At 40.3% G+C, this 25,518-nt stretch overlaps 1 protein-coding gene across 2 annotated transcripts; it reads left to right on the forward strand.

The window, feature by feature from the left end:
• Nucleotides 1–1,797: 1,797 nt before the first annotated feature.
• On the forward strand, nt 1,798–25,518 carry GALNT15 (polypeptide N-acetylgalactosaminyltransferase 15). Of its 2 annotated transcripts, XM_085226297.1 has the most exons (11): nt 1,798–2,224; nt 2,430–2,972; nt 6,718–6,884; nt 7,557–7,761; nt 14,517–14,684; nt 15,269–15,386; nt 16,264–16,458; nt 19,910–20,041; nt 21,070–21,171; nt 21,994–22,134; nt 23,071–25,518. In XM_085226297.1, exons 2-11 carry the CDS (start codon nt 2,431–2,433, stop codon nt 23,215–23,217), a joined length of 1,917 nt encoding a protein of 638 aa, XP_085082423.1. In that variant the 5' UTR covers nt 1,798–2,224; nt 2,430; the 3' UTR covers nt 23,218–25,518. The 2 variants fall into 2 exon arrangements, with proteins under 2 accessions (XP_085082423.1, XP_085082422.1); XM_085226296.1 differs by having other exon boundaries at nt 1,798–2,972.

Here is a 25,518-nt window from a genome sequence, read left to right on the forward strand (position 1 = left end):
TTGGGCCTCTTTTCATCTAAAGCTGAAACACAGTTGCATGAGAGATCCAGGTGGATTTGTTCAGCAACACAGAACATGCCAGGACAGAGTTTACACAGCAGTTACCAATGTGGGGCAGAATTATCTTGATCAGTTGTTTCAGAATTTTGTTTCAATATTTTGGCCAGAGCAAAACTACAACTAAATGAAATAAAAATACTCAAGCAGATCAAAATGGAAAACGAAAGCCAATACTTTCTCCTATTTATCCCACACATACTCTTCTTTCATTTTTTTCTTTTCTTTTCTCCCATATACTGATAATAGAAGTCTGTGAAACTGAACATTTTGCACAGTGCCTCAGACAGGTCTCTTCATTTCCATTTCCCTTTGCCTTTCTATGGCTGACACGTATTGTTATTTAAATGAACGCTTTTGAGCTCAGATTTTCCTTTATGCAAATATGAGCTGCTTCCCTCATCAACACATTTTTTTTCCTGTGAAAAGAAGGATAAGGAGAAATATTCTCAAAACAGAAGGTGGTTGGAATGTTATTTTTTCTGTGAATTTAGCTGAAAAGGGAAGACACACACACTGGTGAAGTATGAAAATATTGGCTAAATTCTCCTTCTATCAGGATATGATCAAAGCAGTATTATATCTTTTTAAGAACAGCTGAGGTAGGGAAGGTGCCAAGGCACAGCAGACTGGTCTCACTTGCTCAAGGCGTTCTGTATGAGACAGTTAAGGGAGTACACAAGTGCCAGACACTACATGTCTCCAGCAGTTTTCTCTCTAGTCCCTCCTTACGAAGGCAATGACTCATTTTAGCTCAAAAATCGGTGTCCTTTCCTACTCAGTTTTTTGAAAGCCATTTACCAGGAAACCATAGATTGAACTTACAGAAGCAAGGAGGTTGTAAGGAGGTAATGCAGAAGAAGGAAAGAAAATGAATTCCTGGCTTCCTTTGCGTATACTGCATTCATGTCTTCAGGTTTTTCTTCTACCTATAACATCTAGAAATTTCCTTTTTTAACAAAAGGTGAATGTGAAAATTCCCCAGATGTCAGAAGCCTCCCAGAGCTGGAGATTTTTGATAAACAAATACTACAAGATATGCAAAAAAAAAAAAAAAAAAAAAAAATCACATCCCACATCTCCAGTGTCAAAAGGGTTGGTAACACCTGAGTTACTTCCATATTTGATCTCTGCCAGACCAAGAGGCACGTGATGTTGAAGCATGTGGACTGTCTCTCTCCTTTTCCCATTGGAAAATCACCCATCTTGCAGCAAAAAACACCACAGTCAGTACCCACTAACACACTTGCCAGCAATATTAGCAAACAGACTTCAGAGGCTGAGCTCCCCATTTAATCACAGAAGTTGTTCTCTTTCAGTGTCAGGAGCTGTTCCAGCCCAAGCTTTCTACATGTTATTCCTGGACTATTGAAAACTTGAAGTGCTGCTCCCTGTGCAACACCAAATTTATGGATGAGGAAACTTCAGCCTGCCAGGTGATAATTTGGCATCCTTATGTCAGTGTTAAAATCCTAGCAGCTGTAAATATTTATTGCAGATGAAATATACTCATATGCTCCAGCTAGCACATTACCATGTGAATAAATCTAACACTAAATAAATCATGTGCACTCCATCTTTTATTCAGTTTATAAAATTCTTGCTTCTCACTCTGAGCATTCGTAACTTAATAAGGTTATTCAGAAGCAGAGTGATTCGTGGTGTGCCCTGACTTGTTTTATAACACAGCGTTTTGCTTCTTATATTTCACCTCCGACAGCTTTTGCAAAGTTTTGATTTGATAGGATAAGAACAGTGAGGGCATTAGGACCAGGAGAAAGACGCACACGTTGCTCTGTATTATGTCTGGCAAAGTGCTTCCTGACTGAGTGCTGGAGCTATGTGTGAAGCAAAGGCAGGGACCGACTAGTTCTCATCTGTTGATCACAGTGAACTTGAAGCCTCAGACGGGGGAAAGCTGTCAGATCTGCTTTTGGAGATAAGGCACGTGAAAGCAGACAGCTGTGGGAAACTTTGAAGAAGCAGGAAATACTCTGGAAGGAAACTGTTAGAAATGGGATTTCTTTTTACCTAGAATTTAAAAAGGAAAATCTCAAAACTTAAGCTATTCCTTTCATTTGCTAAACATGCTCTTTGCTGACTGAGCCGGGACTCCCTAACTACTGACCTACTCCATCTCGCTGGATCCATGCTGCATTTTACCACAGTAAGTGCAATATTAATAGGCGTTTTCTATTTTGTCTGTAAATAGAGAGGAAAGCATGAAACGGCATCAGTGAAATGTGAGGGGAACAAGAAATCCTCTTGGCAGATAGTGAAAACCAGCGCGTTGCTGCAACCCGAGGACTGGAATCTGAGCGAGATCCAAGTGATATTTAACATGACAATCTGTATCATTTTGTCACCAACAGTATGTTCGTAAGGAAGAAATGCAGATATGGATCACGCAAGCTGCAGTTTCTGTTGTTGCTGCTGATGCTGGGCTTTTTGCTGCTGATGGTTACAATGCTGAATCCACCAGCCAGCAACCGGAGCAAGGACGGGACTTTCCAGCCTGTGGAGTTCAACCCCCGGGAAGGGCACCAGGTGGACTTTGCGGAGACCCAGGAGATGCTGGAGACCCAGGAGGAGAGCCAGCAGTACTACCCCTTGGACGGGCTGTCACCGTTCATCTCCCTGCGGGAGGATGAGTTGATCGCGGCCGTCGTGTCCCCCACGGGTCGAAGGAACCACAGCAAGGCCAGGAAAGGCTATCGAGTGGTGAAGCAGCAAAGCAGGCGGCCGGAGGCGAAGGAGGGAGACCCCGAGTCCCAGCTCCTGTCCCTGCCTCTGGGGGACGGCAACGGGGCTGCAACGGGGGAGCGGCCGCTCGGCTTGGAAACCTACGGCTTTAACGAAGCGCTCAGCGAGCGGATCTCTCTGCGCAGGGAGCTGCCTGAGGTACGACACCCGTTGTAAGTAACGCAGCCTATTTCACCCCTGGGAGAAAACTTCCGTCCTTCCCTGTCGCCCGCATCTTCCTAATCAAACAACCTCCTTCGGTGGGGGGTAACGCTTTTCTCCACGTTGGTTTCCCATCTGGAAACACAACCCCATCTCCTCAGGGCCAGCTGCGATCCCGGCCTCCCTCCTGCAGCGCTGGCACCGCCGCACCCCTCCGCACCGCTCCGCGCCCCCCGGCCCGGCCGCGGACCCCGAGCCGCAGGCAGGTGCTGCAGGGGCCGGGAGAGACCCCCGCGGGTTTCCCTCTCTGTAGGGGAAGGCATAGCGACCCAGCCCTCATGTCGGCCGATGTTTGCCGTTATTTGGGTGCCCGTTATTCGTCTCCCCGTCGTTCCGGTCTCCGCACCCCCGCCCCGCGGAGGTGGCAGCACCGCCCGGCGGAATGCAGGCTGCAGCGCCACCTGCTGGCGGCCGCGGGGACTGCCGCCGCTGCAGGCAGTCCAGGTCTAAATCCAGATCATAAACCTGCAGAGGGAGGTCTATCTCTAAGCCAGCCCTGTCCTTTATGGACCAACATGCAACCTAAAATGATGTTTTTTAAACATGATTCACTCTGTGGGCCTAGCTCACAGCTGTGCCAGTCACATTTTATACTGATGTAACATGAGAGTGAAGCAGTAATGAATCAGAATGTCTATTATGTTGTTCTGTTGAATCCTGTTGCTTGTAATAATGTCTATTATTGTTTATTAGAGAGAAACCAACCAGTTAGAGAAATTTCAGTAAGTCACCTGCATGGACTGTCTCTCTCATTTCACTTTAAATGACAAATTCTTCAGACTCAAAGCTATGCCTACCGATTGTGAAGCACTGCTATAAAATAAGGCTGACCAGACTTCATGTTTACATACTTCCTTTTCACATTTAAAACAGAGTGAAAGATGTAAGGTAAATGCTGTAAGATACACATAGCTGCTGTTCCTGTTATGTTTTGCACTGGAGCTGCAGAACTGCAGTTTCTTTTTATAAGATTACAGAGCTCCAGTGGAAGCAAAGCAGAGCCTGCTTTGCCTTGATAGCTCTGGATCCAAATTCTTCACCTGGAATGTGATACTTCAGACCTCTCTGCCCAGACCCCAGTTTGTAACATACCCTACATCTCTTTGCATGCCTTTCTAGGTGAATGTTTTATGCCACTTGTCAGAAAGTAGATGCATAAAGCTGTATCTGTTCCAGTATTCCAACTGATCCTACTGATTTATCCAATGGATAAATCAGATGCCTTGTTTTCCCAATTTACTTTGAGTAACCATATTCTGTGTAAAAAATGTCTGTTTTCCTCTCCTGAGCTTGAGCAACAAGCTGTATGTATTCAGGCAAATGCAGACACACAAGTATCTAAATGAATTTTAAGTTTCCTTACAAAAGCACAGGTTCCACTTGAGTGCTGCTGGGAACTGAATCTCAATGAGATGTTTTCCTGCAGGTGAGTGAGAGTTGCTGCTGGCAGAGCAGAGCCTTTGCCCTCTCAGAATTGCTCTCCAGTTCCTATCTGCATGTGACAATTCCTTATTTTTCACAAATTGGATTAAGTCACTGTGCCTTGTATCAGTCACAGCCCTGACTTTTTGAAATGTTGATTTATGATAGACAGCCTGAAACTGCTCCAAATTACAGGGAAGGCAATTCTGCATACCAGCACCCTTTCTCATTTTTCTAAAGACTAGATATCTATATAGCAAGCCTTTTCCAATCTCCATGGCAACTAAATACTCACCACCTAAGCCACATATTCAAGCACAGTCATTTTCAATTCTCTTCCAATTAAGATTCTGCAACAGTCTTATTTTATTTTTTTGCTATAATCACAATACTAGCAACAAAGCCTTGCAGTGTTATGGTGGACAGTATAGGTGGGTATAACTGTACTGAGTATTCCTGGTTAAAGCTGCCTGGTAGTAAAAGGACTGCATCAGATCTTCACTTTCCTTCACTATCTGTAGATTATTCTGCCTAAAAATACAGATACCATCAAGTCACAAGAGTATTTTTTTCTCCATACTACTGAAGAATAGCAAAAATCTCCCATATACAATTCTGAGACAACACTGTTGATTACAGAAGCATATCTATAATATTCATGTATTTTTACTTGCTATTAAATCATTCAGATTGTGGATTCCAATGAATGATAAGCAGGTTTGTATCTGGTATTGTCTAACACGATAGGGTCCAGTTCATGAACTGAAGCATTAAGTAAAACGGTAATAAACAGCAATATTCAAATCATATCCCTGACATGAGCTTCTGCTACAGTTGAATTAGCTGAGCAACTAATTGCTTAATAACCACTGTAAAATCTGTGATTTGTTTGGCAGTATGAAAATGCTAAAAGAACAATGGATCAGATAAAAACCAAATAAATGGCTTTCATGAACTGACAGCAGATACAGAGCTGGATCTCTAAGCAGCCTTGGAACCAAGATGACATATCAAGTTAGGTGTAAATATTTTTACATAATTCAGTCATTCCTTCAAGAAGTTCTTGCTGCTAAACAAATTGGAAAACTATATGAGTGCTACTTGGGAATTAAAAAGCTTTTAAATGCATTTTCTAATGTAAGCAAAATAGATATACTGGCATTTGAGAGCTTTTTCTGGAAAATGAATACCCTCCTGCCTGCACGGTGTGTCCTTTGTCTTTTGAACTAAAATGGGCAGATGGAAAAACAGCTTTTGTGGTGAATACAGATTTTTAGTTTCTTTACTTACGTTTATGAAATAATGTGATAAGGGTCTATAGGGTTTTTATATATGGAGTTTCTATGACGATGAACAGAAACGTTTTTGATTTTTAAATGCTTGAGATCCATCCCATTCACTGCCACCTTGGTGTTTGTTGTTTTAATGTCATGGGAGACATCTTGGTCCCATGGCAATCTGGGAGCCATGGGCCCCCTCTGGCACTCTGTAGCCTCTTCAGAAATGTCATACCATGTCCGCACAGCCAGGTTTCTTGCAGTAGATTGTATCAGTACTTTGAGTTGTAAAGGAAACAGCAGAAATAGTCATGGGGATAATCTACCTATTTGGGAGCCTCTTTCATCAGTGATGCATTCTCATCAGGAAAAGCAAAGTGTGCACTTTGTAGGGAATATGCATTAACTTTCTTAAATGCATCTGTATTAGTTTTCATTACCTAAGTCAGGGTCTGTTTCTTTGCTGTACAGGGATGCTGGCTTCATTCTCTGTAATCTAGGTCAGGCAGTCCACAGTTACGCTGATGTGTTGTGTAGATGAGTTATTTTTTCTTGTTAGTCTTAAAGGTACTGCATTTCAGTTTGCTCTTTTTTGTGTTACATGAGAAAATATGGAAGGGGTGGAGATTGGCTTTGATCTACTGTATCACCCTTTCTCCTTTGCTTTAATTGTCTTTTCAATTCCTCTTTCTTTGTCTTCTGTATCATTTGAGCTCTTTGTTTCTGTTGCAGCCAGAACAGAAGGGAAAGAAAAACAACCAACCAACAGAATACAGCAAAACATTCATATTCATATTTTTAATTTTTGTAATGTCATTCTTAAATTTTCACTTCATGTTCCAGTCTTAGACACCTTAATACTTCCTTTGCTTCTTGAGCTGAGATCTTAGACTGCTTTCCATCCCTGAAAATTTAGGTGTAGCTTGCAACTCTGGTTTGAGAAAAGTAGCCAACTGTACCAGTGTTTCTAGTGTCTCCCTCATTTGATTCTATACAGGTGCCTACAGCAAGAATATGACTCCAGCCTGCCTACTGCTAGTGTCATCATCTGTTTCCATGATGAAGCCTGGTCTACTCTGCTGAGAACAGTGCACAGCATTATTAACACAGCCCCAAAGGCCTCCCTCAAGGATATCATCCTAGTAGATGACCTGAGCCAGCAAGGTAACCCCATTTCTTTGTATGATCTCTGCTTTCCAAAGCTGCAAGGAGGAAACTGTCCACCACCAAGTATTGTATAAAGAGAATAAAAGGCAAATGGGAGAGAGCTTTGAGCTGGCTGCCAGGTTTCAATCTTCCATCTCTAGAATTCAACTTAGCCTTTCAACTTTGAAATATGTTTCTTTTCTTCCCTATCACTTTCAATCACTCTGAGCTTTCTTGCTTTAAAATAAGATCACGGAATGCAAATCTTCCCACTGGACCAGATCTGGTATAATAATTTCCAGACATGGACTTTGGCTGAAGTAAGGAGTGGAAAACTCCACATTGCTAAAGTAATCACAAGTCCTTGGGAAAGCCAAACACCTGTATCTCATGCTGATCTGTGTCTTTTATGAGAGAATGAGAACATCTACTTTTTGGTTAAAACAGGAGAGGGAGATTTTAAGTTTTTCATAGGAACAGCTTCATATCTAGTGAATCTCAGTTTCCATTAGTCTTTACTTCTCTTTGACATTACACTGCTGTGGGAATATTTGGAACTTGGCCTGCATGGCCATGTAAAACAAATGCTCCCAGAACATTTTACTGGCAAGCAAGCAACATCTCCTACTACCTGTTGCTTTCTAGTAAGAACTTGAATCAAAGCTAAAATGACTGTTCTATTTATGACAGGGCCCCTGAAGTCAGCTCTGAGTGAATACATCTCGAAGCTGGATGGCGTGAAGCTGATCCGGAGCAACAAGAGGCTTGGAGTCATCCGAGGACGGATGCTAGGAGCTGCACGGGCAACTGGAGATGTGCTCGTCTTCATGGATTCACACTGCGAGTGTCAGAAGGGCTGGCTGGAGCCACTCCTGGCCAGGCTGTCCAGCAACCGGTAAATACAGAACCACAGAATCATAGAATGGTTTGCGTTGGAAGGGAGCTTTAAAGATCATCGTGTCCAACCCCAATATCTTCATGACTTCTCAGCTCCCTGAATGTGCTAATTCCTGCTGGAAGAGATGCACGTGGAAAGATTTTGGTTTATTTATTTATTTATTTTAATCCTTGCCTGGTTGTTTCCTTTGTGCAGGTCACACTGCTTTTATGTTCTGCTTTCACACCCCATGCATCACCATGATATGTGGGAAACAGGATAGGGCATGCAGCCGATAAGCTCACTTCATACCCGATATCACTAAACTGGCATTTTTTATCCAGCCCTCGCTAGATCTATGACAAGGCTTCCTAGTGGTCTGAATTAAAAAGATTGCAATCCATTATTTTTACTTTTTAGTTGTCTTAGTTATGAAGCTGAAGATAAAAAGGGATGCTTACCTTAACCACTTTGGCTTCCTGAGCCTGCCGGGTTACAAACCAATGTCAGCTGTACCATCTCTGTTCCACAGAAAAACAGATTTTCCACACAACTTAGACTGTTATAGCTAAACTCACACAGGAAGATACAGATTTGTATTTTCAGAGTGGTATAAGTCTAGGTTGGTGCTCGGGCCTACTCTCTAATGTACACCTGAGCTAATTTTTGCAGTCCTTGAGTTCCTCAAGGACATTAAGGAAGTCAATTCATTATTTTTCCTAATTTGCTTGTAATGCTTGCATGGAGATCATTCGTCAACTTGGCTTCATTTAGCAGTTGAGGAGCTGTTAAATTCAATCATATCCACTGCCTAAGACAGCCCAAATGAGGAAAACACAGTGACAAAAAAAGCTTAGAGTAACTAGTGAAATACCCCTAATTCTTCCTCTGACTGCACCAGTCAAGCTGCTATCCATGCACTTTTGCATGGATGGGAAAACAATCACGTAGAGCAATTTTCAGCTGGCAAAGAAAAATGCAGCCTTTCCAAAGATCAGTCCTTTGCAGGAGTTTAAAGGAGCTGAGAGAGAGACTTTAACTTTGAAAGCTGATCAAGCCCAATTTTCTACACGCCTGAGCAGATCTACCACTGTTATTATGATCTTAACAATGCATAGATCTTTACATAAACAGAGAACTCACTCTGTTGAGTTGAACATATTCACGGAAAGGGAGATATCCCCAGTTCTGATTAACCTGTGGTAATGACAGACAAGACAAACATGAGAAATGTTACCCAATTTTACAAGAACAGACAGATTTCTAAAATATTTGACTGCTCTGTGTGATTGCATTTCATTTCCCAGCATGGTGGTTTTATTCATTAACCCAAAAGTATTAAGCCTTTCCAAAGTCATTACATGTGCATTTATGGGCACCCTGGCTGGGACCAGTTTTTTGAACCATACCAAACAAATTGACTGGGATGCTGTGCATCAGCTTAGTGCACCACCTCAAGAATGTTCGGTGATTTGCAAAGCATTCCTTGACATCTGATTATTCAAGGATGAATACCAAAGCCACCTGAACAGCATTAAAAAACTAGATGAGACGTCCCACAGATCATTTCACTTGACAACTGCTTATATTCCAGCCTAATTCCAGGTGAGTAGCATGGTGTATAGTACTACAGCTATGCAATTATTACAATCATCTTTTGTGGGTTGTGCCTTTTCCAGGAGACTGCAGGATACAACTGCTATATTGTATTTAGTCCAGAGGCACTGAAGGGCAGAGGGGAGCATATGCTCATTTGTTCCTGAAGCCTTGAAAAGGTTGCTGCTTTAACCTAAAAACAGTGACCATCGGGCCGAAGTGTATGGCTCCTTTCTTGCAGAAGATTGATTTAAAAAAAAATACAAGTTCAAATTGTGGTTCCTGTCAGTATTGCATGGAAGCAAAATAAGCCTTGATTACATTCTTGAAAAGGAATTCCAGCTCTAGAAAAGGCAGAAGTGCCATAGCATTGTCAGAGGGGGATGGCTTGCAGAGGAGTAGCTTGTCCTCAAGACTTTTCCCTTGCTCCTCACTGCAATAGTTATTTCCCTCTGTGCTCGTGCACTGACTACAGCACAGCTCAAATATTGCTAAGAAACTGAAGCCTGCAGTATCAAAAGAAGCCTTTCTGGTTTCTAAAATTCAAAGTGTCTCTACTTGGCTCCCTGATTCTAGGTCACTAATTTTTAATGAAATTATGTTAAACAGAATAAGAAATGAACACTGCAATTGAGAGATACCTCATTAGCCTTGGACTCAAGCAGAGCCTCTGTTTGTAGATACAGGAATAGATACAGAGTTGCACTGCTCAAAAAATTACTGAGTGGAGCTAGTTTTATGGCACTACACTAGGGAGATGGAAAATATTTTGCAATGAACAGTTCATTTATCTTTTTTCATCCAGCCCTCTGTTTTTTCTGTGGACCGTCTCTCAGCTTTTCAAGCTACCAAACACATAAGTCATCTGTTTTCAACCATCTCACAGGCTTGGAGAAGTATGAATTTGCCCATCCAGAGGACACGGAACCCCATCATGAATTTCAGCATGCATTTCCATGCTATTTTTCTTGGTTTTGAAAACCAACATCATGTACAGCAGCCTGCTCCCTGGGAATTCATAGAATTGTAGAATCACCAAGCTTGGTAAAGACCTCCAAGATCGTTAAGTCCAACCTTCAATTCACTTTTGGCCTGATCTTTTTATAGCCTCTGTTCGTCAATAACACTAATTTCACTTCCATGGCGTGTTATCTGAAGATGTGCTATCTCCTTACAATCTTTCACAGTGCTGATCAGTATCAGCAGGTGACCTATTTTAAAGAAAATGAGGTAAAGAAACTTGAATCTAAAGCCAAAAGCAATCAGTTTTGCCAAAAGTAGAAGAAATGAGGAGTTAGTTATGATTCAATCAGATTAAAATCTGTTCCTTTCCTAGCAAAAAGAAAAAAAAGATAAATCACTAAAAAGCGCTTTCAAAATATCATGTCTACAACTTCAAAACAAAAATGTTAATTAACTCTTCCTCTTCGCGTGTTACTCTAAAAATAGAAAAGAACATACTGTCCATGCTGACTGCAAGGGTCATGAGAAGATATTTCATTCACAATTGTATTCTGTTGAGAACTCCCAAACTAGGAAATAGTTGTTGCTCGGGTTGCTCTTTTGATGGAATTGTGACCTTTTGTAGATCCTGTGTGTTCCAAGCATTTGAAACATTCGCAAATTAGTACCACCAGAGTCAAATGGTTCAAAGCCTTGCTGCTGGTTATATTTGAGTTTCCTGTTTTTTTCCTTTCCTTGAATTCCACGGAGTGAAATTAGCTGGAGTTTGCCAGTATGTTTTTCGCTTCAAAGCACCGAAAAGCTGCTGACTGTCTGCCAGTTATTCAGTTAAAAACAAGAAGAATAGCTAAGAACATCTTCCAGCTTTCAATTACCTTCTGCTGCAAATTTGCATTTAGATCCACACAGAGTGCGAACCATCATTGAATATGCAGAAAACATATTAAAAAGGCTTTTCTATACAAAGCCTTGTTACCAAATGGTATGTAAAGCACTGCTTGATTAAGATTAAACTGAACATTGTCCGGTTTTCACAAAAGTTACTGGATTTCTCTATTTCAGATCACAAAGACACCCTCAATATTTAAGTTCTAAGGAGGTGTGGCTTTATTGGTTTCAGCAGAGCTACACTAGTTTGTACTAGGTAAGGATCTAGCATTACATTTAGAAACACTCTCTTGAGAACGCTTTATCATGGCGTGCTGAAAAAACTACTGGAGTAAAACACAGTAATCAATTTATACTGTATAATTTTGTGGTAAAGGATATTTGATTTTATTTTGTTCTGTTTCATTTTTTAATTTAGCCAGGTTAGAATATGGCTCATCCAGTGAGGTTTTTTTTCTCTCAGCTGACTTAAAAATTGTAATTTTCTGTGTCATAATTTGTATTTAGTTTGGGTTATTGCCTGTTTTCCTAACCATCAGAACCATGACATCAGTGCAGGTATTTTTCTTGAATAACATGGAATTGTCATGCTCAATAACAAGCAAAGTAAAAGCATGCACTAAAAAATAATGGTTATTTCAGCAAGAACTAGTACTATTTATACGAGCAACTGCACTGATGCGAGGAGTGTCTTTGGAGTCTGGAGTTTTATAGCAGTAACGAATTTAAGGCAGATCCAAAAAGAAGAACAGGTTTAAATTGGTTGGATATGAAAATGGAGAATCATCTGAAATGTCTGGATTGTCTGATCCAGAATATATCTAAGCATAACTTTGAGTATTCACACTATCTTTATCTGAGCTATGCTGCATATACGCATATGGTCTAATCTTCATGACCGGGGTTTTTTGAATGGTTCAGTCTACATTGCCTCGCCTGGCTTCCACCCAGGCATGCCCCCCTGATCTTCCCCTCCTGGCCCTGAAACTTTGAAATAAAGGAACCCAGAATCATTTGTTCCTTTCTAGATGAGAATGGAGAGTCAAGCAGCGATCGCTTGCATTTCAGCAAGTAGCACTGAACAGGTGGGAAGTATCCACCTCCAGGTACTCTGCTAACCAGACAACTGTCAGTGATGTCTACAGAAGAGAATGCAGCAGGATGTAGAAATTACAATTATAGTGATTTTTCATTTTTTGAAGTTTAGCCTTATAACATCCATTTAATCTGCTAGTTGGATTTTTCCCAGCATGTCAAATTAGAAAACACCTGCTTGTGTAAGTCCACCAGAGCACTACCTTTTAGTAACTTTTAGAAGCAGTCTGCTTCCTTTTCATACTGTTAGTGAGTAAAGGTTAAATACAGTTTTCCATTATAAAGCTAAAGCTAACTCCTGCCGGCTTGAGTTTGAGGAGGTTGCTCCTGTCCTGGCTACAAAACTGTATCACCATGTTTTCATCAAGAGAATTGAGGGAGGATATTATTTTTATTTGAGTCCTGCAGAAGAAAGGCAGCAAATCACTGCCTAGAAATGTTGCCTAAAGGTGACCATAAAATTGTTTTATTTATAAACACAATGCCTGTTTCCAAGAGCACCTATTATACTATATTACAAAGGCTGGTTTTATGCCTGAATGGAGAGATATAATCACTTCTCTGTTTTAAAACCTTCTGCCTTTAGCTCATCATAGGGCAGTTTGCTCTTATTAGGAAACAAAGGAATAACTGAATCATTTTGATGCTATTGTCTGCATGGTACATTTTCACACTATTCACTGAAGATCAGTAATCTCTTTTTCTCTGTGGGGTTCTAAAATTATCTACAGTAAATGGCAACTGTGATAAAACAGAATATTGAGCTTCCCTGATCCTGTCTCTGAAAAAAACATTACAATAGAGATTGTAAAGGCAGAGCAGATATGTTATGACATGACCATCACCAAGAGCTGCCATCTTCCTCAGCTGGTTCTGGTCTCTGACATTGAAAAGAACAAATGGTTCACTGCACTGAAAATGTCTGAGGTGACTTTCCTCCATTGACTACAGTATAGTTTTTTTTCACCTTAATCCCTAGTAAATCTGTTTACGAGGGTGGATAGTGGTAGGACAAGGGGGAACAATTTTAAATTGAGACAGGGGAGGTTTAGATTAGATATTAGGAGGAAGTTTATCACACAGAATGTGGTGACACACTGAGACAGGTTGCCCAAGGAGGCTGTGGATGCCCCATCCCTGGAGGCATTCAAGGTCAGGCTGGATGTGGCTCTGGGCAGCCTGGTCTGGTGGTTTGGTGACCCTGCACATAGCAGGGGGTTGAAACTCGATTATCATTGTGGTTCTTTTCAACACAGGCCATTCTACGATTCTATGATTCTATGATTCTAAATGTTAATTACATTTTCTATAGAATACCTTCTAGGTAAGCCCTTACACTAAGACCAGGGGCTATACTTTCTGTGTAAAGGAGCAGAAATGGTTACTGTTGTTCTTCAATATATTTTTTCCTGCAGTCCCTAACACCACTGTATTTGCACTCTGAAAATTTCCAAATGTGATACATCACTGACCTGGAAACAAGGCATACTGATGGCTTTTCCAAATTGTCAGTACATTCCAGGATAATGCACACTGTGAAACGTCATGACAAGTCTACTATGGGGACATGTCTAATACCTCATCTCTAACTAACCCAAATTTAACCTGAGGTAGAAATCAATTGAAAGATTGCTGCTCACAGCACAGTGCCTCTTAGAAGTCAATTTCTCACAGAGACAGTGAAAGCACATTAAGGATGTAGTAGAAGACTACACAAAAAGAAAATGTTTCACAAAACCAGTGATAGAAGTTAATTCAAAAAAACCAAGCAGAACAAAGTAAGTGAAAGTGCATACTTCGTTGGCCTGAAGTGACAAACTCATGAAGTGTGTGGAACATTTAGAGAAAAATGAAAGGATGGTAAAGTGCATGAGACCAAAACCATCTTTCAGTATAAATTCTGCACCCATAACTTCAAATGTTGAAACCTCTGTAAAATTGCTTTATAAGAATTCCGATGGTTAACGCATAGCAAAATCCTGAATAGTTTTAAAATGACAGTGCAACATATAGGTTATCAATAAATTATTGATCTTCAGAATCATTACTTCATGCTCAGTATTCCCATGCATGGAGCATCTGAGCTCTATCAGGAGGGAAAATGAAGGCACTCAACATCCAGAGGAGTTTGTGCTTGTGCTCTACAGTGTCATAAAGGTGATCCACTGTTCACTAACACAGAAGTGAAATTATTCTTCAGCTTTAAAAAGAAATTATATTGTCTTTTTCAGCAACAGTGTCGTCTCCCCTATCATAGATGTCATAGACTGGAAGACTTTTCAGTACTATCACTCTGTAAGTCTGCACCGAGGTGTTTTTGACTGGAAACTAGATTTTCACTGGGAACCAGTGCCAGAGCATGAAGAGAAGGTACGACAGTCTCCCACCAGCCCTATCAGGTAACAGTTCATAAGCCGATATGCCTCCACTCACCTCAACAGAACAATTTGAGCAGTCTTCCAGCTAATAAAAGAGAGACATGGTTACTTGTATTTGCTTGGTTAATGTTTTTTGAAGGGGATGGGTTTTTTGCTTAGATTAAGATTGTTTGACCTTCAAAATTCATTCTAAGTAGATTGCAGTTCTGCTTGCAATGTGACAAATGTCTTACGCACAACTAGAAGCAACTTCTCTACAACTTGACCAGACAAGGTATTAAGATTTGTAGGGAAAGCAAATGATAGACTACGTAGAGTTAAAAATCTTAATCATTATGTGTATCTGTAGTTTTGAATGTACTTGTACTTTACACTTCTTACTGTTCGGAGCCTGATTCAACAGTTCAGAGCTTGGCTCTCTTCCCCAGGTAAATCCTAAATTCAATTCCAGTTGTTCTTTGATAATTAGTTAATATGAGATTATAAGGACTAATATTCAATAATTTTTTATATTATCTCCACCACAGAAATGGTGGGGTTTTCATTCTTCATATAATTCTCTGTCCAAAACAGTTGTTCACTTCCAAACTACTATCTATACACAGGAGTCCTGCAGTAGCTGGTGCAGTAGTTGCCATGGATCGACATTACTTCCAAAACATTGGAGCTTATGATTCTGACATGACCATGTGGGGAGCGGAAAATCTAGAGCTATCTATAAGGGTAAGAACCTTAATTAAAACATCAAGTGCTGGTAACTACTGGGTTTTGAAGGGATCTGAATGAAAAGGCAAGAAGTGATTTATAAAAGCAATTAAGTGTGGAACTCCTTGACATATGGCAAATATCACTATACTTTCAGAATTCTACCTCATGCTCTGTGATCTGTCAGGACTATACAAGAATATGCAGATGCTGTGAGTTAGAAGCATTATGTCAGAAGGAAGTTTCACTATCACTGTTTGCCTGAGGTCAGAGTCACTGGATTAGCTACCTTCTGAGAACTGCCTCTTCTATTTTGGCATGCACCAAATGAAAAATTGCTTTCATTTCTTTGCCATCTACTTTAAGTATCAAATTGTTTATGTTATATTGTGTGCATTAGTTTTTGCTGAATATGAAGAGTAATCGATATTAAAAAGCAACAAAAGTTGCAGACACAAAGTCTGCAAGTCTTTAAAGTCCAAGGCAAAAGAAGGTATGCCCAAAAGTCTCTTCACTACACTGTAGTCTGTGTACAGGAAAACATAAAAGCATATAAATGGTTACACAGCATCAAATCAAAAGTCTGTCTTGCACGGTATCTTCTCTGTGTCTCCATGTCTGTGGGGAGCAGTGTATGAAGAAGCACATCATGTTCTTTCTGTTTCCAGGAATACACAGACTAAGATGTCCTGAGGGGAATCTATAGTAAAGGAGCTTCTTCTATTCAGATGTTTAGAAATTTTGACAATTAACATTCAGCCACTGCCCAGAGAAAGCTTTAGCTCAATGAGTGACTCTGGCTTTGCATTCTCACTATTACTGGTTTGTAAAGCCAGCTGTGCTTTACTAGCTACATAGAAGATAATCTGTTTTTGCACCTTCACCTGTTTTTCAGACCTGGCTCTGTGGTGGCTCTGTAGAAATCATTCCATGCTCCCGTGTTGGGCATGTCTATCGAAATCATATTCCCCATGCTTTCTCCTATGAAGAGGCCATTGTGAGGAACAAAATCCGAATAGCAGAGACTTGGCTGGGTTCTTTCAAAGAGAACTTCTACAAGAATGACACAGTGGCTTTCCTAATCAGCAAGGTAAAGACATCTGTAGTGGTCTGTTTCTGAGGGAAGGACTGTGTGTTGCGGTAGGTGATGGTGGTAGGATGGTAGTGTGGGTGTCTGCGTACAGTCAAACACTCAGTAGGCTTGGCACCAGGTAGTTTTTCGTTTTTGTAAAAACTGCTGGTGGAAAAGCTGTTAGATCAGGAAAAAAAGAAAGCCTAAGAGTTGTTTGCTGAAGTTGTCAAATATCGTAGAGTATGATTTTATCTCCAAATGACTCCTCCTTCAGGCTGCCCAGCAAGCTGTGGTTTGGTTTTCCACCAATGACAGCATATTCGATAACAGTCATCTGAAGTGGAGCCTAGCTGCACTGTGTGCTTGAAAGATCTTTTTGAAGGATTCATTCTTCATTGCTGAAGGCATCTAGTATGTGGTTCAAGTAATATTCACTGGCATGTGGCAAACTGTGGTCCTACTCTAAGATAATACATCTGAGTGCTCTAGTGACTAAGAAAAGTTGATTTCTTCACAAGCTGACAGAAGCAATTGTCTGTAACTGAGGAAGTTAGATCTCATCATTAGTACTTTTTCAAGTTACTTTATCATTAGAAGCATCACAGAGCCAGCGGTGCAGCCTCCAGAGATTTGGGTTCTCAGTAGCCTAGCATGCAGCCACACTTGAACCACATACCAGCTACACACCACCTAACAACGACAGAAAGGCCATGCTTCTTTTTAAGCCACTGTGTGATCCACTGCGGATCATGGTCAATCAGGGGACTGCATATGCCTTGTATCACAAATTGCTGGATGCTGTATTAGGAGCTATGGCAGTAAAGCTTTTAATGTTGCAGCAGTTTTCCAGAATGGAAAATGGCTCCCAAACCTTTTCTGGTACTGGTATCCTCATCTACAAGGCAGTGGACAAACCTGTGAGCAGTATGGAATAATAATTTTTAAGAAGTGTATCAAGTTCATTGAGTAATGCCATGTTTTTCAGGAGAAGATTCCCTGAAAACACTTGGGCACAGCATGGGTCAGTGCCATGCAAAGTATCCCAGTAAGTTTCCCATTCAGTTTCACTCTGCATTTCAGCCCTTCATGTCTTTGCTGCAGATCCGGCAGTGGCCGCATCACAGTGGGGAGAGGAAAAAAGCCACGTGCCAGTGGGGCTTTTCTCCTGCCACCTAGTGGGACTTCCTTAGGCTGCCCCTTAGGTTCCTTAGGCTTCCTTAGGTCTGCCCCTCCAGTCTGGCTCCTGTGCTCATGCTTGAGCCCGAGACACACATTCAATTTTTAATTCTGTTTTCACTTTTTAAAAAGGCTTCTCCCTCTGTGTCTGTGCAGTAGTTTTTAACTTCACTGGCCAGAGTTTCATGATCTGACTCACAAGGCTTAAAGCCGTGTAACAGAAAGGAGGATGGTAAGCTCTTTTAAGATGATGTTTATCATTTAATTATTTCCCGAAAGCCATTCTTGTCAACTCAGAAGCAATTTTCAGAGCTAAAAACTACTGCCATCAATGATTCCATTTACTACCTATGAACACCATGACCTTTTGCCTGAGTTTATTCTAGCCAAGGTACTTTAGCACTCCTAAGTATGATGCTCCTTCAAATGACCAATTGTACGATCTCCATGTTCAGAATACCAGAACATAAAAGGCCTTTTTCTCCATTCCTTTCCTTCATAGTCAATACGATTAGCCTGTCAGTACAGCAAGATGCTGTTCAAGACACAAGCAGGCAGTGACATTATTGCTGCTCTGCTGCCAGGGCTGCAGAGAGCCCTGAGGGACTGACTGCACGGCAAGGCTGAGCGGAGCCACCTATGGGCCACTGCGAGCCTTGAAACAGAATTGCCCAACACTGGAAATAAAAAATGAGCCCTATTTAGACAGCTTTATAAGTCTTCCCATTTTATGGTCGAAATTACATCTTGCACAGGATGCCTGTGGTGTGAGCAGTTAATACAGATGAATAAAGCTCTCTGCAGCTCTCCATGGTTTCAGCCACTGTCTCTTTTTCTCTTTTTTTCTGTGTGTGTTTCATTTATTTACAAGCACAGTTTCCTTTCAGATTGCTTTATAGGGCTAATGAGTCTCTCTAGATTATTTACAGCACTTATTCAGCATCAAATGCACACTGTAACTAGCACAACAAAATGAGATTAACTGTCACCACCTTCTTCAGCTAAAGCTGAAAAACATCTCTTTTTAGAAGAAGCATTTTATTCCTCTATTTCCCTCTATATTCCTCTAGTTCCTGTTACAAGGAAACCTCTTGGTGGCAGGTTTGTGAGGTGCTGAATTGCTGAACTTTGTTGTTTTGCTTATTGAATGTAGGGCTGACATTAAATGATGAGGTTCTCCTTAGCGTATTGCAACTGTTGAGATTTGCTGGTGCAGCTTACACGGGCTGGCATGATTGATACACACCATTAGAAACTGATGCTTCTCTCTTCATCTTTTGAACAAAAGGCCTTTTGTTCATCGCTGATTTTCAAGCGTGTGGCAAAAGCATTTTTACTTTCTTAAGGCTGCTGAGAAATGGCTGAGCTAAGGAAAGTTATTTACAAGCAATTCTTTTCTTACGTTCCCAATTCTAATTTCTGACAGGAATCCACACTGCTGTCCTGCAATCTCAAATTACATTTCCCAAATGTAAAAATGTGAAAGGGGAAATCTACCGCTGGCAAGAAAGAGGAGAAAGACTCTTAAAGGTGGCAAGACTTCTTGTAGTATTTAGGTACTGAGAGATTTAGAAAAGTGTTTCGTGTGCTTTTATATCTACAGTTTAGACACTTACCTGCTTAGGAGGTTTTCGGAATCCTGTTTGTCATCTTCAGGTGCTAAATACCCTCAGATACTCAGACCCTCAGTCCCTTGCAGTGACGATGCTCATTGCTGCAGCAAGGGTTGATGGTAGCTATCTTTTTTCAGAACAGAGTTGCTACTAGGATTATGTGTATGCAACTTAAGAAAATACATAAATCTGGAAAGTTTTTATGCCTTTACAGTCACAAAACACATTTACAACTCAATTAAGCAACCGCCAGACAATTATTTGATTAGGTTCATGTTACACCAAATTCTACCCTTAAATTCTCTGATAATAGAGGATTGACACTTTTTTTTTTTTAATTTTGGGGTAAATTCCATACTGAATGACAATCTAAATACCCCTGATTTCAGTGCAAAAAGTATCAAACTTGGCCTGGAGATTTTTAATTAAAAAGATTATGAAGTCTGATGTATCTTGCAGGATAACAACAATTTTAAAAGAAATACCTATTTTCACTGAATGTGCTACTTCTGAAACACAAAGCTGGAGAAAGAGTACACCTGGTCCTCCTCTTTTGCCTAATCTTGAGAGATATGTATCATGCAGAATAGAAGAAGTGGTAGAAATAACTGCTACGCAGTCATTTTCATTTCTAGCAAACAGAGCAATATCCTTTTTTGCCCTGTGCTTTCTCCATGAAGGCAGAGAAACCAGACTGCAGTGAGCGCCTCCAGCTACAGAAGAGACTGGGCTGTAGAAGCTTCCAGTGGTTTATAACAAATGTGTATCCTGAGCTCTCCCGGCCTGAAGACACACCAAGATTATCTGGCAAGGTAAGAGAAAATGTACAGGAAAAAGGATTTGTGTTTTCCCATTGAAGACCCCAGTATCACTTGGATATACTAGTTAATACTAGGTACTCAGTATCTGTGCAGTGAGAGGCTGCTCCCACTTTGAAAAGCTTTCAAAAGAATAGAAGAAGAAGCAAAGGACTGAAGAGAACAGCCAGTCCAAATTCTCACATAAACCTTGAACACCAGCCAAGAGATGAGCTCACCCTTTATAGTTTGGTGTCACAGATCAGAGGATCCTAAACTTAGATTCTTTAGGTATCATTAAAAAACAGAAAAGAACTGTGTTGCTCCATTCAGATGGCAATTGCAACAGCATCTGGGATTCCTCTATGCTGATCCACATGTATGAAGGAAAAGAAGCATTTCCCCAGTCCTGCATTTCCTCCAAAGACAGAGGTAATAGTGATAGCAGTTCCTTTGCAGATTGTGTACAGGATGTGATACTAATCTTTTTTAAATCATTAAAATATGGATTTATTCCAGGAACCTCTACTGGACAGGATTTCCCCTCAACAAGGCAATAGGTCTACTAATTAAGTCACACACTGATATCTGTAGACAAACTTTACTGCATCCTTCTAATGTTCTGTCTGTTCCTTATTATCAAGGCTTGCTTGAGAAAAGCATAACTGTGGATCACGGGAAATGTTTTTTTCCCCCTGGAATATCCGTATTTTTGCCAAATACCATGTCAGCTTGAAGGGCAATTTTCCATTAGCAAAAAAGTAGTTCTGACAGATTTCTTTTATCCATCATAATAGTTAAAACCAGAAGTGGGTATCTCTAACTTAAAGCTTATTAGGTAACACTGACCTTTGGTGAGACTCTCCCTTCTTATCAGATCACTTTGCAAGATCAACATGTAAGATCTAGTCTAGAAAAAAAATACTCCCTGAATTACATGCAAAATCATGTATGATAAGGGGATGTAATCATAAAAAAAAAGCTAGCTGAAGGATATTTTCTTGATATCTGTGCTTTATTTCAGTAAAAATATTTATTTTCAGCTTTACAATACTGGTGCTGGCTTCTGTGCAGATTACAGACCTGGAAGGGCCTCGGCAGATGGCTCTATCAAACTCTCTCCTTGCAGTAACAGCCTCACCCAGGTACTGTAGATTTTACATAAAGAAGCACTGCATTGGACTTAGGGAACTGTTCAGAAGATATTCATGTAAACATTTGGGTTGACGTGCTTGGAAATAATGTGTTCAAAATTAGGTGTGTGCTAAGGCAGTGTTCCACACCTTTCTGTAGCTGAGCATCATTTCAGAAGTGGCAGTATTCCATGCCTGAGACCAGATCCCCACACTTTGTTCCAGCACACGTTGTTACGTGTAGTTACAGTAGTTATTTTCTGGAACCTGGAGAAAAGAATGCCTAGGCATAAAAGGTATGCATCCATTTTGGAATAGAGGTGGGTTTTCCCATATTCTAGCAACCAAAACACTGCCTAAAAGACAGGAGGGAAATCTGTGTAGACTGGCAAGGTGGCATTACACTAGCAAGTTCTTGCACTGAGAGAAGCCAAACCAGTACAGAGTGACTGCAGATATTTACTCTAAGTCCCAATGAAGTTTCACTGCTCACAGTGAGCTCAGGGTGAGCTGCAGGCACATTTTTAACTGTAATGTGTACAGACACTTTAGAAACATCCTTCTGTTCAAATATTTATTAAGGTAGAAAGATTTCTTGTAGAATGGGTTTACTTTGTATGTAATCACAGTCCACAAAGTCTTTCCTCAGAAAAATAGTCTCAGGCAAGTAGCTTTGCCAAAATTAGCTGGGGAGATTGCCTAGTTGATTATCCTTCATTCATGTTTGGGTGGCATCTAACAAACAGGAGTGGGAAAATTAATGTTGGAGCGAACATTTAAGATGAACTGGGATGCCTTTCCATCACTGTTCAAATAAACCTCCTTTTTTTCCAGCACTTTGAATATAACAGCATGAAGGAAATCCGTCTTGGGTCTGTTCCACTGCTTTGCCTTGATGTCAGACATGGGAAGGTTATCCCTCAAAACTGCACAAAGGAAATAGATAACAGTGAGCAGCACTGGGACGTCCAGGAGGTCAGTACTGACTGCTGCAAGGGGGTGACTGCACATGGCAACTGTGCGATCGCTGGGTAACTGACATGATTTCATCTGCAGGGAGGGATGATATAGCTGAAGGGCAATTTTCACTTCTGTACTATTTTCATCCAGGAAATTTAGGAGGCTGTTAATCCGTTTACACTAATTACTACAAATAAATCTGGTTTAAAAACACAAATTACAGAAATCCTACCTACATTCACATACCCTTATTTTAACTGCTTAACTTACTAGCTTTATAGGAATACAATCAGAAGCTAGGTTGTGAAAATAAGAGCAGGATAAATCTTTGCCCACTTCTTTTAGACAGGGGAAGGCATTGTGAATCCCAAGTTCTTCCAAATAAGAGCCCCATGGAAGTAGGGAAACATTTAAAATGCCTCCTGTGTTGTAGGAGGACAAACCTCTTATAATAACAGCTCAGTATTACTCAGACTTCATCAGTCAGAATAAGAACTCATCACAAGATAGAAAAATGTCATGCTTGAGGACAGCCTGAGAAAACAGAAGTCAGCGTAACTATAGGGATGCTGCAATCCTCAGCTACAATATCTGTTGTAATTTGTTTTGATTCCTAAGAGAAGGACTGGTCCTTTTCAAATTTTGTGGTCTCTAATACTGTAGTTGATGCTGATGATATTTACCCATAGAAAAACAAAACAAAAGAAAGAGATTTAGAGAGTTCTGCACTTGTGAATCCTGTCAGCTTCCAAAGAAGCTGTGTTCTCACAATGCCTTGGGCTCAAAGCTAAACCTAGTGATCATGTTTAGAGCAATACTAACATATTTTTGAACAATGTCATTACCGATGACCTACTATACATTAAAAAATCAGAAACATTGCCTAGTTTTTACTGGAAATCTCTTATTTTTTTACTTGTTCTTTCTTCCCCTTCTCCTCCCATATTTTAGAATGGAATGATTGTCCATGTCCTTTCTGGCAAATGCATAGAAGCGGTGAAGAGTGAAGATGAGAAGGACTTGTTTTTGTCCGTATGTAACAAGAACACAAATCAGCTGTGGCAATTTGAACATTCCCAAGGGCTACGTCAGAGATAACTGCCAGGTCTGTGGGGAGATCAAGTCTCCAAAATCTAGCATTACTTCTCTTTGGGATTCAAGATATGAATGTTTACTACAAGGAAAAGAAAGATGTTTGTGTTTGCTGTAGCATACAAGGAAGCTAGGAAGGTCCTCCTTCAAAAGCCTGGCTCAAACAGTTGCTGCTGGTTTCTGGCTTTTCAGCTCTAGCTAAAATTTCCATTATTCTGTATAAATGGAATAAAGATACTGTGAGCATCAATAGGTTCTCAACTCTGCTACTGCAGAAAACAGTTCAGTTTACCATTTGAAGGAAATGTGGGAAACTGGCTGCCAGACAGCTTGTCTTCCAGCCTAATCTGTGACATCTGAGGATATAGGAAAATGAATGTTAGGGAAACACTTGAAACTGTAAGAGGACATCAGCCAAACAGGAGGGGAATGTAATCTAGTTGTACAGTGCACTCGACTCATATGAAACAAAGTAGGTTTTATATGTATTAAAGTAGTAGATGCTTTCATGTGTAATAGCTAAAGTCTTGTTTTCCAGCCTGAGCCAGATTTCTATCACCCGTAAGACAGCACAATTCATAAATTAGTACTTAATTAGGCACTAACTGCTTTAATTGCTTTGGAATACCAACAGTCCGCAGAGTTTGGCACACTCTTCCTTATATCCTTCATCCAGAGTCTAATTGGATGGGATAATTAGACTGAATTATTAACAACTTTTTTGGTTCAGTTTTCATGAAAACTAAGATCAACTCATAGAAAAACTTTTGTGGAATACAGAAGAAAACCAAAGCAGATTTGAGAGTAGACTGGCAGCTCCTCTGCTTATTGTGAAATTGAAAGTACCAGTGACATTCATTTGTTCTTATAAAGCTTTGGGATGAGCTCATTATTACTGCAGTGACAAAAGTGCTGGTTGGAAAAAGCAAAAGAAAAGACATGACAGGTTTCAACACTGGCTATCTAGAAAGAAAAAAGAAAATACTGATGTCTGCTTCTACTCGCTTGCTGCCCACTGTACTAAGTAAGTCTTCTACACTGTGAGTTTTAGCCATGAAGATCTTTTAGATTGTTGCTGTCATGGGTCTCCCAGCTGATCTGCAAAAGGTAACAACATGCATAATTTTCTAAAGAAGCTTCTTCTGTAGTGCCTGCATCCCCAATGACCTCTCGTCCCTCACAGAGGTGACTGAGAGTTCATTTCAGGTAATGACAATGGTCTCAGTATGCGCTGGCAAAGCAACTTCCATCAGCATTTTGTCAGGGCACTTGCAATTTTGGAGTTAAAACAAACAATGATGACAATTTCCAAGAGCTTTGTAGGACAGAAGAATGAAGATCTGGGAGTTTTCCCATGTCGGCTCCACACCTGATTTATTGCATAAAGCAATCATATATACACATATTTATTAAGGGGAAAGGACATTGTTAATGAAACCTGATGTTGATTTTTTTTCAAGAGACAGAAAGAAAATCGCTTTCTTATAAAATGTACAGCATATTGTGTGAGCTTCAGACAAAGGAAAGAACAATACTCAGCTTAGAGTATTCCAGTCACCAGCTCTTGGTTAACCATAATACGTCTGTTTCAAGCATACAAAACTGACTACAACAGAAGACATGAGCAGCATCCTGTGTTATGTTGTCCAAAAAATTAGCCACTGAGGTCCCTGCTTGGCTTGAGTACTGCAGTTTCCAGATCATGTTCAGGCACCACTCCAACCACTCTAATTGCCACTTACACTTTCTTTGATAGCATCAGAACCCAATGCCATTTGCTGCTATGTCATTTAAAATTTCCCGTGACACTCTTGAAGACGCTTCAGTTTTTAACTGAAAGGATGGTAACAGAACAACAAGTGATATATGATCACTGCCAGATCTATGGTGAGAAAAGACACTCTCTAAAATCACAGAAAAATTGAGTGAAATGCTGTTTTAATAAAATGTGATTGCTTTTTTTTTTTAACTATGACAGATTTTTAAATGATGTATTATTTATTCTATTTTGGACTCTACACTGGGAATGTCATTCCTTCAGCATTTTGCTTCGTGTTTCAAAAGTATTTGTACAAATATAACTGATCACAAGTGGGATTTATCATCATGAGAATGAAAATATTTTTGTTTAGAGTGGAAAAGTTTGGGATAAAATTTAAAAGCTGTGGAGATCCTCATCTAACACTACTTTTTAACAGAATTATAAAAGCCTAGAAAATAATGTTTGCTGTAGATATGTGTACATGTAACAAAATGTTACATCATATCTCTTCCAACAATAAAATTAAAACATATTGTTCCAAATGA

Source organism: Meleagris gallopavo, chromosome 6, assembly GCF_905368555.1.
Source record: "Meleagris gallopavo chromosome 6, MGAL_WU_HG_1.1, whole genome shotgun sequence".
In the NCBI taxonomy this organism is placed as follows: domain Eukaryota; kingdom Metazoa; phylum Chordata; class Aves; order Galliformes; family Phasianidae; genus Meleagris; species Meleagris gallopavo.